The following is a 15,720-nucleotide window of genomic DNA, read 5'->3' as shown; positions in this document are numbered from 1 at the left end:
CACTATGGATCTATACAATGGCATAATGACTTCAGGCTTACGGCTGACGAAACTCCTGCGTATGCAACCTATGATTTGCCTTGCCTTGGATGAAGCTTGCTCCACTTGATTGGCAGTCTTCATGTTCTCATTGACGATCACCCCTAAGTCTCGTTCTGCTTCAGTTCTTGTTAGGATAATGCCATTAAGGGTGTAAGTCTTGCATGGATTTTGGCTGCCCAGGTGCATGACTTTGCATTTTGGGGCATTGAAGCTGAGTTGCCAGGACCTAGACCAGCACTCCAGTAGAAGTAGGTCGTGCATCATGTTGTCGGACATTGAATTTATGTCTGTTGTGCTTTTGCCCACTACATTGCTTAGTTTGGCATCATCGGTGAATAATGTTATTTTACCTTGCAGCCCTTCTGCCAAATCTCTTATAAAGATGTTGAATAGGATCGGGCCCAGGACCGAGCCCTGCGGCACTCCACTGATTACCTCCGTCATTTCGGAGGGGGTGCCGTTCACCACTACCCTCTGAAGCCTACCTCCAAGCCAGTTCCCAACACATTTCGTCAATGTGTCGCCCAATCCTATAGAACTCATCTTGCTCAGAAACCTGCGGTGTGGTACGCTATCGAATGCTTTACTGAAGTCCAGGTATATGATGTCCAGGGACTCCCCAACATCCAGCTTCCTCGTCACCCAGTCAAAGAAGCTGATCAGGTTGGATTGGCATGATCTCCGTTTAGTAAATCCATGTTGACGGGGATCCCGTAGATTCTCCTCGTTCAGGATCGTATCCAATTGGCGTTTGATTAGAGTTTCCATTAGTTTGCACACTATTGATGTGAGACTCACTGTCTCCATCTTGGAGCCTTTCTTGTGGAGTGGAATGATGTTAGCCGTCTTCCAGTCCAATGGGACGTTACCCGTACTAAGGGAGAGATTGAAGAGCGTGGATAGCGGTTCTGCCAAGACATCACACAACTCCCTGAGCACCCTGGGGTGTAGGTTGTCAGGCCCCATTGCCTTGTTAACCTTAAGCTTTGACAGCTCGCAGTAGACACCGCTGGGTGTAAACTCAAAATTACTAAACGTGTCATCTGCGTCAACCCTTGTCTGTAGCTGAGGGCCGAGTCCTGGTATGTCGCGGGTGAAGACTGAGCAGAAGTATTCATTTAAGAGTTGGGCTTTTTCCGAGTCCGCTTCTACATAGTCTCCGTCTGGTATCCTAAGACGTACTATCCCGCCTGAGTTCTTATTTCTGTCACTGATATACCTGAAGAAGGATTTATCTCCTTTCTGGATGTTCTTCGCTAGACACTCCTCCATGCGGAATTTGGCCTCCCTAACTGCTGTTTTGACGGCTTTTGACTTGGCCAGATAGACTTCCCTAGAGTCCTGTTTCCCTGATTGTTTGTAAGAGATGAATGCTTTTTTCTTCTTCTTGATGAGGTCCGAAATCTCCGCAGAGAACCACTGTGGCTTATTGTTCCTTCGCCGTTTACTTACTGATTTAACATAGCGGTTTGTTGCTTGTATGGCAGCTTTCAAAGTCGACCACATTTCTTCCACGTTATCGGTTTCTGCTTGGCTTTGTAGCGCCTGGTGAACGAAGTTTCCCATTTCTTTGAAGTATGTCCTTGAATTTGAGGACCTTGGTCAGTGTGGTAGATTTAGTGAAACCTTTCCTGAGATTGAACCATACCATGTTGTGGTCACTGGAGGCCAATGTGTCGCCCACTGAGACCTCTGTGACACTTTCTCCATTGATAAGTATCAGGTCCAGTATTGCCTGATACCTTGTTGGTTCCAACACCAGTGTGCAGGGATGAAGTAAACATTGCAAATAAACACATTGTTTTAAAGAAACAAAACAAAGATGAACACATGAGTAGTACAAATAATGCATAGCATAACCATCTCATATTCAGAAAAGGCATAAAGCTAATGGCTCTTTGGAGAGTCTTTATCTCTGCAGTGATAAAGAGGATCCTTGGAATACATTAGAAATCTCTTTGTGCCAAAACTGATCTGGGATGGCTATGTATATATCCAAACTGCTGCTAAGAAAAAGAAAAAACATTTTAAATTAGCAGCATCCTCAATGTCACTTAAAGCAAACTTCATCCATGTTCCATTCAGGCCGACCTGGCCCACATTTCTGCCACCTGGATCCCACTGCACTTGGAGGAATGGGCACTGCGATGCTGAAGTCAGGTGCAAGCTAGATTTGTCTTCTTTTGTCTGCACTGTCATGTCCTGGCATTCAGAGGCAAGGGGCAAATTCCGAAAATCATTAATCATGTCTAGGACAGAGAAAAATGCACATTTAGGGTTAAATTTCACAGTAATGTCAGAGTAAGAGGCTGCCACTGGTGCTACAGGCTTTGAAATCTTAGGGCCCAAGAGTCTATAGTGAGTCTAATGGAGCTCCCTGATTTAGCATCTGACCAAGCTGGAGAGCCATATGCTGAAGAGATAGAAACACTCAGACCCCTCTCCTCCATCTTAGACACTAGTTCTGTTGCTGGAGGAAGTACTGGATGTTTTGTTTGTGGTTGAGGATCCTCAGCCTCAAACAAAATTTCAGTGTACCTTTTCCCACAATCTCACTTCTCCTGTGCCCAAACAGGAACTGCAGCCTCTGAGTGAGTTGCACTACGATCATGCTGCTGCACTGGCAGGCAACACTATGTGGCTAACTGCACAGGAATAACCTCATGAACCAAAGGTTTAGACACATTTGGAATTCTTGTACCTAATGCAAGACCAGCCACCTCAACTATTTCTTTGCCTGTATTCTCACTCCTGCGAGCATTAGTCTCTACAATGTCTTTCCTTTGCTCCTTTTGTGGGATAGACACACACTTTGAAGCTGTGTCTTTTATATCCTGAATCTCACAAATTTCCACATTTGTCTGATCTCCAGTAGGAGGCGCTCTATCTTAAAACTGATTCTGGCCCCTGTATCAATTAAAGTTAATTTATCCTGACCCTCTATGGTAGTATTAACATTGGGGCAGTCAGAAGTGTCCAATATCAAAGGTGTCACATACCTCAAGCTGAATTCTGTGTCTGACTTATTTCCCTTATCCTGTGTCTCCAAAAGTGAGTCCACAGGTAAGTGAAAGGAGTCCAGCTGGACTGTGAAGGCTTGAGTCACCTTGGTATTTGGACACAGAGAGTCAGGACAGCCCTATGCACTAACACTGTTTTTCCTGGCTGTTAAATCACTTTTTACTCTGTCCAATTCTATCTGCATTGTATGTCTATCCTGTTCCCATTTAATTTTCTCTTTTTCTAATGCTTCTGTCTGTGCTCTGAGTTCATGGAAAGGAATGTAAGTGGAGGAATTTCTGTAACTACCTCTGCCATGCCCTCTATTTCCTGTGTGTGGTGTTTTAATGCATTGGGGTGCTCCTTCAACACGCCACCTCCTAGCTTCTGATACTGAGATAATTTGAGCTGGCTGGGTCTTCCACACAGACCCAATCCTGAGCAGTAAAGTGTCAAAAGGGGTAGCTTTAGGGTCCTCTGAAAATAACAGAAGGTGTTTAGTAATCTCGGGGGATAATAATTCTAATGGAAATTCTTTATGTTCTCTTTGACCATAATCTGAAGAACTGGGCCAATGTTCATGCAGTACAGCATTTATTACCCACACCCTATTTGCAAACTGCTCTAGTGTATCAGTTGGCAGGGGTGAAAGAGTTCTAAGTACTTGCAGGGAGGTGCATCGAAATAGTTGTTCGATGCCCATCTTTACAAACTGGTATGGATGAACAAAAGATCCAAATTTATAATAATGTGGACCCAGGGCTAGGTGCATAAGCTTATTTATTTATTCAATTTTCTATACCGTTCTCCCAGGGGAGCTCAGAACGGTTTACATGCATTTATTCAGGTACTCAAGCATTTTTCCCTGTTTGTCCCGGTGGGCTCACAATCTATCTAATGTACCTGGGGCAAAGGGGGGATTAAGTGACTTGCCCAGTGTCACAAGGAGCAGCGTGGGATTGAACCCACAACCTCAGGGTGCTGAGGCTGTAGTTTTAACCACTGCGCCACACTTACCAAATCTGCATTGTTCCTTTTGTATTTCCCTAGACCCCAGTGAATCAGTATGTCAGTAGCCCATTTGCACCATTCATTTATGTTAAAAGGCATAGGGCCCATTTTCTCCACTATTCTTTCAATGTCACTGTCTTTCATATGTCCCTGCAGCACTACTGTTACTGGTGCTGTGTCACTTATAGGGGCAGTATTGGTATTGCTCTGGCCTGGTAATGAATTTTCCTCATCTTCATTTGTTGGTTCTTCCTCCTGTTCTACATCTGTAGCTAGTTTATCTTTTCTCTGACCTGCTACAAAAACAGTGTTCTGTTTCTCTATAAACTGACTACATGGATTATATGGTGAAGGTGGCATTGGTGCAGACGGCAGAATCTGTGAGGAGACAGCATTAACCTGTCCCTGTGAGACACATTTTGACTTTAAATACTTTAATTCTGCCTTGGCCTCTTCTAATTGTTCATTTACAGCTAAAAAGGAATTTGTAGCTTGAACAATTTGGGTTCTTAGCATGGATATATTAATTTGTGCCTCATCTAAGTCTTTGGAAACTGATGGCACTGAGTGTTCAAGTCAGTATTTTCATGTCTGATACTAATAATTCCCCTACAGAGGCCTTGAATGAAAAGACACTTTCGTTTATTTGTTTTCTTTTTAAACTCCTGAGAATGATTAACCATTTGTTTCTGAATATCGTGCCATGTGTGTTCTGGAAAATTACCCTCATATGGACCCGCCTTCTTGTCAAAATATTTGTGTACAATATCTGTGAGTTCTTGAAAATCAAAAGGGTTCATATTTGAGGCTGCAGTCTGCCTTGGTACCTGGGCCTTGCTCATCCCTGTCTGTGTGTAGCCTTTGAGATTGAAATGCTCCCACTGATGAAGGAGGGAGACTTTAGTTAATAGATAGAAAAACGAGGTAAAGCGTGTTAGGCAAGAGTCATTGGCATAAAGAATACACTTATGCCCACACTTGCCCACACTTTAAATGCAAAGGTTACTACCTGAAATTTACAGGCAGAAGTTTAGCAGGAAAAAAATATAAGAAGTCTGTTAGAAGAGCAGAGGTGTCAGCTGCCAGCTCCAGTCCGCACTGGGCTTTTCACCAGGGCAGAGACTGACAAGAAATAGAATTAAAAGCACAAGGTAAAAAAGTAAAAGTTATTAGTACAGATGTGGCATGTCTTAATTAACTTTGGAACATGCTTTTCTTCAGAGCAGCTCAAATATTCTTACATGCAACACACTCTAGCAAGCCTATACTAGCAAAGCATAAAATGCAAACTACAAAGACTTTTGATAGTAAATTCTCACCAAATATAAAACCCAAAATATTACTGGAACTTTTCACAACTGTGTCATCCAGTCTAAAACAATTTAAGGGTTCCAGAAGGTCTTTTGATTTCTATCTCACTCTGTCTATACTGCACAAGGCCTTTTGAGTGGAAAATACTATCTCTCACCTTGTCTTATGCAGCCAATAATCCTATTGCACAGTGCATACAAGAAAAAATACTGCCTATTCCATACAAGAAAAAAAAAATTTGAATTCTACTTACCCAGATGAAATCGGCAGGAAGGACCGAGACAAGCCCCCAAAATGTAAGGATTGATAGTGGCCCCCATAATATTAGGTTGTAGGGGTTACGTGAGAGGCGCCCTTACAAACGCCAGGTCCCAGGTTCAATTCCCTCACCGAAGATTCACCAGGAATAGAATCAATGAGAAGCACAGCCAGAGGTGATTGCATAAAGAATATATTATAGAAATAGGCATACAGAAAAGTAGGATTCATAAAAGTTACAATTACATTCATAAAATTTACAATTACAGAGACTGCTTCTGTGTTCTCGTGAATGAGAGAGCACACACAAAGAAAGAAAGAGAAAGGGGGTGGGGAGGGTGATGCCCCAAGCTAGCAAGAGAGACCAGAGCCAAGAGAGGGAAGTGATGTTGCGAGGGGGCTTTTATAGTTTGGAAACTTATTCTAAATACAGAATCTATTGAGCTTCAATAGAAGTTAAACATAGTAAACTTGTGCTAGACAGGAAAAGAATAGGCTGAAGTCAAATGTAATTTTCAGGATGCCTCTGACAATAGTTTCTGATTAATCTTAGTTATCTGTGCACCTGGACCCATTGTATATGGCTATATGAAACTGTCTGCCTGGATGCTTTCTGTGAATAAGCACTCAGGGTCTATCTGCATCTACATTCCAGTCAGATTGATATAATTTCCCATAGGCCTTTGCTGACATTAGTTATGCCAACTGAAAATGCTGATTGCTAGCAATAGCTATGCTGACACATAGTAGTAGTAGTGTGAAGAGTTTCAGTCTTTGGGAAGCAGAGCTGAGATTGTGATGTCATAATGCCAATGCTTCATTCCACCAATAAGAGACAACCTTATCAGTGATGTCACAATAGCTTGATTGTCCTGTACTCCCTTCTGCCCTCCAACCCAGCCAGCTGATTAACCATTCTCCTTAACTGGATCCATGACATCCTGTTTGTCTGGCTTGTCTGTTTAGATTGCAAACTCTTTCAAGCAGGGACTGTTTTCTTTGTGACTCTACAATGCTGCGTACGTCTGGTAGCACTATTCATAGTAGTAGCCAAGGTGTCTCAGTTCTTTTGGAAAGCCTGAGGAAAAATATTAGGGGATTATTTCAGAAGCAATATTTGCATACTCTTATTCATGCATTATTAATCTCCAAGTTAGATTAATGTAATATTGTTTATTTGAGTATTACAAAATGTTATTTTAGGAGATTATAAACAATTCAAAATACCGCAATTAAATTATTGGGCTTCAAAAAGAAATTTGATAGGGTTACTCCTTTGTATTTGAAATAGCACTGATTGCCTATTTGTTATAGGATACAATTTAAGACATTGATTCTGGTCCATCAGTCTTCGCAGTGCTGCTACCAATAAAGCGTACTTTGAACTATATACTTGTGGCTGAATTATTAACATCTTATCCTCACGACTCCTCCGTTGTGCTGTGCTTCTGTCGTCATCGAGGCCTTTTTGAACTTTCTCTCTGGTGTCTTCCAATCAGGCTTTCCACCATCATCAACCCAAATATTTACATTCTCTAATACCTTATACACCAATGAGAACATTAAGATCAAGGTAGGATAATAGGTTGGTTCTCCTCTCGGCCAATAGGGCCAAGTGGGAAGCAACAAGAAACAAAGCTTTTTATTTCATTGGTCCCCCATAAAAACATGATGGCAGATAAAGGCCAAACAGTCCATCTAGTCTGCCCATCCACAGTAACCATTATCTCTTTCTCTCTCTGAGAGATCCCACGTGCCTATCCCAGGCCCTCTTGAATTCAGACACAGTCTCTGTTTCCACCACCTCTTCCGGGAGACTGTTCCACACATCTACCACCCTTTCCATAAAAAAGTATTTCCTCAGATTACTCCGGAGCCTCTTAACTTCATCCTATGCCCTCTCATTGCAGAAGTTTCCTTTTAAATTAAAGAGACTCGACTCATGCGCATTTACATTACATAGGTATTAAAACATCTCTATCATATCTCCCCTCTCCCACCTTTCCTCCAAAGTATACAGATTGAGATCTTTAAGTCTGTCCCCATATGCCTTATAAGGAAGACCACACACCATTTTAGTAGCCTTCCTCTGAACCAACTCCATCCTATTTATATCTTTTTGAAGGTGTGGTCTCCAGAATTGTATACAATATTCTAAATGAGGTCTCACCATCTCTGTTTCAGGACTCCACAAGGCTTTAGTAGGTCTTTTGCCTAAGAAGAACTATGATTTGCTGGCAGGTAGATGGGTTTGGAATAAGGGCCTCTGATTTATTTGCTGCAGTATGAAGGCCACTTAATTCTCTATTGCGTCAGGTACAAAATAAGTGCCTGTATATATGTAAACCGCTTTGAATGTGTAAGCAGAAAAAGGCAATATACAAGTCACATTCCCTTATTTTAGAGACTGTCATTATTGCTCGATAACAAGGATATATTTTTCTCATACTGGTTATTCTAATTCCTCCCCTATATCTAATCTAATCCTTTGCCTTATATACCGGGTCATTCCCTTGAGGGACTTGAACCGGTTAACAAAAACTTAAGTTAAAAATACATTAATAAAACAGTAATAAAATTAAAAAGAGAGAAAATTAACATTCCGTCATTAACTAGAAGATACTTTAAAAGTATCCTCTTCAATTATCAGCTAAAAATTTCTGAAACAAATAAGTTTTCAGAGTTTTTCTAAAACATGTCAAAGAAAAAGAAGTTCTGATAATTGAAGGAAGATCATTCCAAATTTTCACCCTAGCAAATGCCAAAGAATGTGAAAACTTACCTAAAGTTTTAATTCCTCTTACAGAAGGGAATATTAATTTGAATTTATGTATATTCCTAGTAGACTGGAGGCGATAAAAATTAAAAGAAAAAGGAAGCAATGGAGAAAAAATTCCGTATAAACTCTTAAAGACAACATTGGCACACTTAAACTGAACCCTCCAATATATCGGAAGCCAATGCAGTGCCCTCAACAATGGGGTAATATGATCATATTTATTTTAGCAGCCGTATTATGAATAAGCTGTAATCTCTTCGTTCCATGCTTTTTGGAAATCCACAAATATTCAGAGATTGGTGCCAAATAGTGTCATACATAGAGAAAATTCTGGTCGAATCTATTTTTCCTTCACCATTTGGTTTATTGTTCGGGAAGCTAGAACACTATGGGCCTCTGCTTTCCAAGACTCTCACTGGCTTCCAGTACAAGCACACATACAACACAAATTCTACTGCACCCTATTCAAAGCCCTAAATGGAAATGGACCAAGCTATCTGAAAAACCGCCTAATCTGGAAAAACACATCCAGACCAAGGAGAACTCAAGCACACTTTACCCACCCCCCAATCAAAGGCGTGCAAAGCAAAAAAATATATGCCAGTCTACTAGCCAACAGAGCAGCAAAAATAGACCACTACCTCTCAAATCTGCTGACCACGATGCCCAACTACAAAACATTCAGGAAAGAACTGTAAACCATACTATTTAAGAAATTTGTCAAATGATCTAGATCCTGACACATAGCTATCAACCTTTTAATCTGGTATTGGCAGGATAGAAGACATCAATGTAATGTAATTGTTCTGCAAAGCTTCTATTGTAGAGAAAAATGCATATTGCACAATTGGGTGCTAGATCATCCCCCTTCTTTCTGGCAATGGTGGAATACATTAATGCTGTGGAAGGCACAAGATGCTAATTTAACAGACTATTTGGTAACCCTACATTCAGGCTCTCCCATCACAAGCTCAGAATTTGGTTATTAATGATGTCCACTTGTGAATTTTGATAACTCTACACCTATAAGGCTTTGTTCTGCATATGAAGTGGAAGGATGGGGGAGTGGGGAAAGTCTGGGTTAAGACAGGTTGTGGATAGTTTAGAGTTCTTTGGTGATATTTGTTGAGGTGGTAGGCTATGAGTGTTCAGGCCTTCCACCAAATACTTATTTTGTTAATTGTATCATACTGCATTTTGTATATTGTTCTGCCTTTGTGTTTACTTTTATATTGGCTGTTTCCAGTGCAATAGGTGACAGCCGGGTTGTGTTCCGGTGGCCGCGTGCCTGTGCAGAAGGCATCCATGCTGGATTTTCTTTCCGTGTGTCTCCTGTACTTCACTGGGCTCCTTGTTGGCTGGTTGTAGTTGATGTTTTCATGTTATATTTTGAGCTGAACAGTTCTTTCTTTATTTCTTTACCAAGGGTGCCTCTACTTCACTTTTATTTGGTGGCTCCCGGTGCTTGGGTACTAATTGTAGGTGGAGCTAAGGAGCCCAGTGAAGTACAGGAGAGACACAGAAAGAAAATCTAGAGTGGATTCCTTTGCATAGGCACACGTCCATAGGAACACAACCTGGCTGTCTATCTACTGGAAATGTGCTTACCAGGGTAAGTACATCGTCTCCTTTTGGTAATTTGTATAAGCTCAATAAAAACATTTGAAACATAAATGCACAGGTCTGTGAATACACAAACACTGTTGTGCAGATAGAAGTCGCAATTTGCATACCCACAGATAAGCGAAATCGTGAATATTGGATGTGTGAATAGCAAGAAAGCACTGTAAAGTAATTCTGTATTCTTATTTCTCACTTTATAAATTTGAGGGATAAAAGAGCTTTATATAGCCAAACTGTTTCTACCCCCATGAACGTAGAAAGTGCCTGCACATTCTGTCTGTAAGAATTTCATAGACAACTGTTAATGGCTTCCTATTTTGTTGTTATATGGAATCTGTTCTGAGCTATTCTCTTAAAACAAAAAATTATTGGCATTAAAATAGAATAAAGTGAATGACGAAATAAATTCAGTACATAGTTGGCAGGTTTGTTTTTTCAGTTCTTTATCCATCTAACTGAGGTGGTCTAATCCCAGCAAGCGAGAATTAGAAAAGGCCTTTTTCACTTGGACCTATAGTATTTTCTATTTCCAGTGATGCTTGTTCCCAGCTTCCTGTTAGATTGCTTTAGATCTGTCTTATTTCCATGAATTAATGGACTAGTAAATAAAGAATGTGAGTTTCTATAGATTTTTCAGGGATCAGAGAGGTCAAGCATCATTAAACGATAGTTGCGAAGAAAGTAATCTGTGTGCAGAGTGAGCATCTCAGGAAGCCCCATTTTAATTTCAGTCACATTCAAAGTATGCAAACAAGGACTATAGCAAGAGAATATTTAAGCAGAAATGTCTTTTCCTGTTGGTGTACATCTAATTGTTCTCTATTGATTGTTTTAGTTATGGAGTTTGTGGAATTCACTACCTGGATGCTGGCTATCTTGGGTTCAAGGCCTTTTTTATTGCCCCAAGGAAAGCAACTGTATGGGTAAGGTGGTGTTTGTTGTGGGAGGTGGGCAATGATGTTAAAATTGTATAGCCATTTAAAAAGGCATTTCTACCGGGAGACACTTCCACGCATCTACCACTCTTTCTGTAAAAAAGTATTTCCTTAGATTATTCCAGAGCCTATCACCTCTTAACTTCATCCTATGCCCTCTCATTCCAGACCTTCCTTTCAAATGAAAGAAACTCAGTTGATGCGCATTTATGCCACATAGGTATTTAAACGTCTCTATCATATCTCCCCTCTTTAAGTCTGTCCCCATCACGAAGACCACACACCATTTTAGTAGCCTTCCTCTGGACCGACTCCATCCTTTTTATATCTTTTTCAAGGTATGGCCTCCAGAATTGCACACAGTATTCTAAATGAGGTCTCACCAGAGTCTTACACAGAGGCATCAATACCTCCTTTTTCCTATTGGCCATACCTCTCTCTATGCAACCTAGCATCCTTTTCAATCTGTTTGGCCACCTTAAGATCATCACATACAATCACACCCAAATCCTACTCTTCTGTCATGCGCATTTCTTCACCCCCTAAACCAGGGGTGTCCAACCCATGGCTCGCGGGCCGCATGCGGCCCCGCAAGGAGTTTCGTGCGGCCCAAGCTTCTTCCTCCCTCCCTTCTGTGCCTCCATCCAGCAGGTATTTAGTTTTCTGCCCAGATCCTCATGATCGATTCACGACTGCTTTAAAAAGCCTTCTCACATTCCCTTACCTTCCCTTACTTCTATGTCTCCCGGTGAGTGTTTATTTTAAGGTTGGCTCCCTTGCTGCAATCCACTGCGTGCGGCGTTGACTCCTCGTGCACGATCTATAGCTGTGTCAGAAGCGTTCCTCTGACGTCACAATGTCAGAGAGAAGGCTTTGGAAGCAGCCGTGAATCACGCGCAGGACTGCATCAAGGGAGCCGACCTTAAAATAACACTTGCCGGGAGACAAAGAAGTAAGGGAATGTGAGAAGGCTTTTTGAAGCAACCGCGAATCATTGGAGCCGACGACGCACGCGGAGGACTGCAGCAAGGGAGCAGGCCATAAAGTAAACAGTCGCTGGGAGGCAAAGAAGGAAGGGAACGCTTCTAGTTCAGGCGCGGATTGCTGACGGCCATAAAATAAAACACTCGCCGAGGCACAGAAGGAAGTCGCCGATCGCGTGAAGATCCAGTAACCACCGCCTGCAGCTTTGACCAGAAAAATTATTGCATCAAGGGAGCTGGCCAGAAGGTAAATACTCGCCGGAGGGAGGCACAGAAGGAAGGGAGGGGACATGAACTTGGGACATAGAATGAAGGGAAGGAGGTAGGGGAGCATGGCCATAGGATGGAAGAATGGAGGGAGTGAGAGAATAGAAATTGAGAATTGGGTGTCAGAGAGGGAAAAAGAGATGATGGGGAGATGAAGAAAGAGGAGAATTGTTGGGCTTAGGGAGGGAGAGAGAATTATTGGGGGAAGAGATAAAATGCGGCCCTCATGAACCTCAAGTTACCAAAGTAGCCTGGAGGTTAGGGTAGCTGTCTTGGGCCCTGCTGATCTGTGTTCAAGAACTACTACTACTACTAGTAAATATTTCTATAGCACTACCGGATGCACGCAGCGCTGTACAAAGTCACAAAGAGTAAGAAAACAGTCCTTGCTCAAAAAAGCTTACAATCTAAACAGGCAAGACAGACAAACAGGATTTCATGGATACAGTTAAGGGGAAGGGTTAATCAGTTGGCTGGGTTGGAGGGCAGAGGAGTAGGGTTAAGGATTGAAAGCTATAACAAAAAGGTGGGGTTTCAGTCTGCTTTTAAACAAGGGAAGGATAGGGGCTTGACATATGGGGCAGCTAGATGAAAGGAACGAAAGTCTGGAATTGGCAATGAAGGAGAAGGGTAACGCTAAGAGTGACTTAACTAAGGAATGGAGTTCTCTGAGAGGTGTATAAGGTGAGAGAAGTGAGGAGAGATATTGAGGGGCAGCAGAATGAACACACTTATAGGTCAGCAATAAGATCTTGAACTGTATGTGATGACAGATAGGGTGCCAGTGAAGTGACTTAAGGAGAGGGGTGACATGAGCATAGCGAGGTTAGTAGAAGATGAGATGCGCAGCAGAGTTTTGCACAGATTGCAAGGGGGAGAGGCGTTACTGAGGGATACCAGTTAGGCATAAGATTGCAGTAATCTAAGCGTGAGGTTATGAGAGCTTGGATAAGGGTCTGGGTAGTGTGCTCCAAGAGGACGGGGGCGACTGGCTGAAACCAAGCAGAAATACATTTTCTGGCTGTAGCTCTGGGGTAAAAGGCAGACCTCCCTTAGCTGAAGTGTGTCCTCAAATTAATTATTATTAAGACCGTCATCACAGATTTACAGCGGTGGAATGAGGGGCTAAAACGCGGACCTGCAGACATGAAATCTGAAATCTCAGCTGTCAATAAATGAAGTTAAGGTCCGTGAGGTCTGCATTTTACCCCTTCCGAATTAATGAACATGGTGGTGGGAAAGGAGTGAGGTAAAGATACATGGGAAAGAGAGATGAGAGGCAGTAATGTTGGATGTGGTGGGAACAGTAGGATGGATAGAAAGGGATGTAAGAGGGGCCTCAAGGATGTGGAGAAGGTGGGAAAAATACTAGGATCAGAGTTACATACAAATTCAAATTAAGAATGGTTTAAAAAATGGAACCCGTTCCTAACCCAGGGACTGCCTGTACTGTGCATGTGTAGTCGGTGATGTGGACCTGAGTGAGGGGCAATCAAGAATAATTTTACATTTAGAATGGCTAATCTTAAAGTGGACCAATATCCTGACTTTTAAATATTGCTTTACATTCCTCTTTCTGCCTCGTGCTGAATTGGTAGCCAAGGTGTGATTTGTGATGGGGCAGTTCTGCAGGTGAGGGGTAGATTTGTTTCAGTGAGATTAAGGTTTTTTTTACAAATTTGTAAATAACAGCAGCCTATGAGATATTCAGTAACATGGAGCCATCATCATGTTGACCCTAAGCATGTTAATGAATATTTCATTGAAAGAAATCTACTCCTCAGCTGCAGAACTGCCCCATCACAAATCACAATCAGCTGCAGGAAATTTTTTTTTTTTATTATAAATAACTTTTTTGCTCTTTATTGGATGTTAAGTTCACCAAGGCTCTCCAAACTCAGCTCTCACACCCTCTTCAAATCTTAATAAATTATGAGTGAGCTAGGAAGGGTCATGGAAGTGACTGAATCTGATTTTTGGAACCTGCTATGTGCAATTAATGACAAGTGAGGACCCACTCAACATAGCAGTGTAATTAAAAACTTCCCAGTTCAAGAAAAACCAAAAGCAGCAAGTAAATTTTCTGGCATTGGAGCTAAGATGTACAGACGGAAAGAGACAGAAAGATGGGTGGTTGATTTTCCACATTTTAGATGGCTGCAGACTGAGAAGGAAAGGTAATTTTTAATAACATGAAATTGCCAATTGACTTGCACCTCAGTTATGTATGTTGTATCTGTTTTTAAAGGAGACATTACTAAAAAAAAAAGTAAAAAATATCAAAAACAATTTTAAATGGACACTGTGGAGAGGAACCCAGAAAAGCAGTAATACCCTCCACGTGCGCAGCTGACAGCTGCTTCAGCATCCCTGCTCTTCAGAGGTTCGCCTCTGAAGAGGCTCACTGTAGCTGTTAAAGTGAATGGGAGAACCAGGCTTATGCTATCAGCGGAACATGTAGAGGATCGCTCAGTCAGGGTAAGTATTACAGCTTTTTTGAGTTCCTCTCTACAGTGTCCCTTTAATGAAGGTTTATTATTCGATATGTACATCTTTTATATTAGTAATTGCAAATTTAGGACCTGCTCTGCCTTTTTTTTTTTGTTCATCAGCTAGCGTTAGTGTTTGTGCGGCCCCAGACAAATTTTTTTCTTTCAATGCAGCCCAGGGAAACTAAAAGGTTGGACATCCCTGCCCTAAACTGTACCGTTCCCTCAGGTTTTTGCAGCCCAAATGCATGGGCTTGCATTTCTTAGCATTAAATTTTAGCTGCAAAATTTCAGACCATTCATCAATCTTCGTTAGGTCTTACTTCATGTTATTCACACCATCCTGGGTGTCTATCGTCCGCAAAGAGGCAAATCTTATCCGATATCCCTTCAGCAATATCGTTTATAAAAATGATAAAAAGAACAGGCCCAAGAACAGAACCTTGAGGCACACCACTGGTAAAATCCCTTTCCTTAGAGCGATCTCCATTGATCACTACCCTCTGTCGCCTTCCACTCAACCAATCCTTGACCCAACCTGTCACTTTGAGACCCATCCCGAGGACACTCAATTTATTTATTATACATCTGTATGGAACACTGTCAAAGGCTTTGCTAAAATCTAAATACACCACATCTAGCTCACTCCCTCTATCCAATTCTCTGGTCACCCAGTCAAAGAAATCCACAGGATTCCAGAAACTTCACCATTCTGTTTTAAAAGCATTTCTTTATCAGCTTCTACATATTTCTCCCCTTCACCTTTGAGTCTCACTTTTGCACTTCTTATTAGAGAATGACACGGTGGTTGTTACCCACGGCTAGCCGCGGGTAACCCGCCAAAACGAGAAGAGAAAATTAGTGGTCACTGCGAGGACGGGGACAAGGCCATTCACTGCCCAGTGGAGTGGTGAATGGTCTCATCTCCGCAGTGAAGCCAGCACCCCCACCTGGTCGCCGCATCCCACATTCTGCCATTTCCCTCCCTCCACCTCACCTCAGGTGCTTGCCGAATCCGAGTT

The 15,720-nt window shown here is 41.9% G+C and overlaps 1 protein-coding gene across 5 annotated transcripts in view; it reads left to right on the top strand.

The window, feature by feature from the left end:
- The window catches only part of GTF3C2 (general transcription factor IIIC subunit 2), a 357,778-nt gene that overhangs the window by 271,717 nt on the left and 70,341 nt on the right, over window positions 1-15,720 (top strand). For all 5 annotated transcript variants that reach the window (XM_033936535.1, XM_033936537.1, XM_033936536.1 and 2 more), the window contains one exon: window positions 10,860-10,947. In XM_033936535.1, coding sequence (XP_033792426.1) covers window positions 10,860-10,947 — 88 coding nt within the window. The remainder of the gene's footprint in view (window positions 1-10,859; window positions 10,948-15,720) is intronic.

This window comes from Geotrypetes seraphini, chromosome 3 (genome assembly GCF_902459505.1).
Source record: "Geotrypetes seraphini chromosome 3, aGeoSer1.1, whole genome shotgun sequence".
Lineage (NCBI taxonomy): Eukaryota > Metazoa > Chordata > Amphibia > Gymnophiona > Dermophiidae > Geotrypetes > Geotrypetes seraphini.
This window is presented reverse-complemented; position numbering and strand designations above follow the sequence as displayed.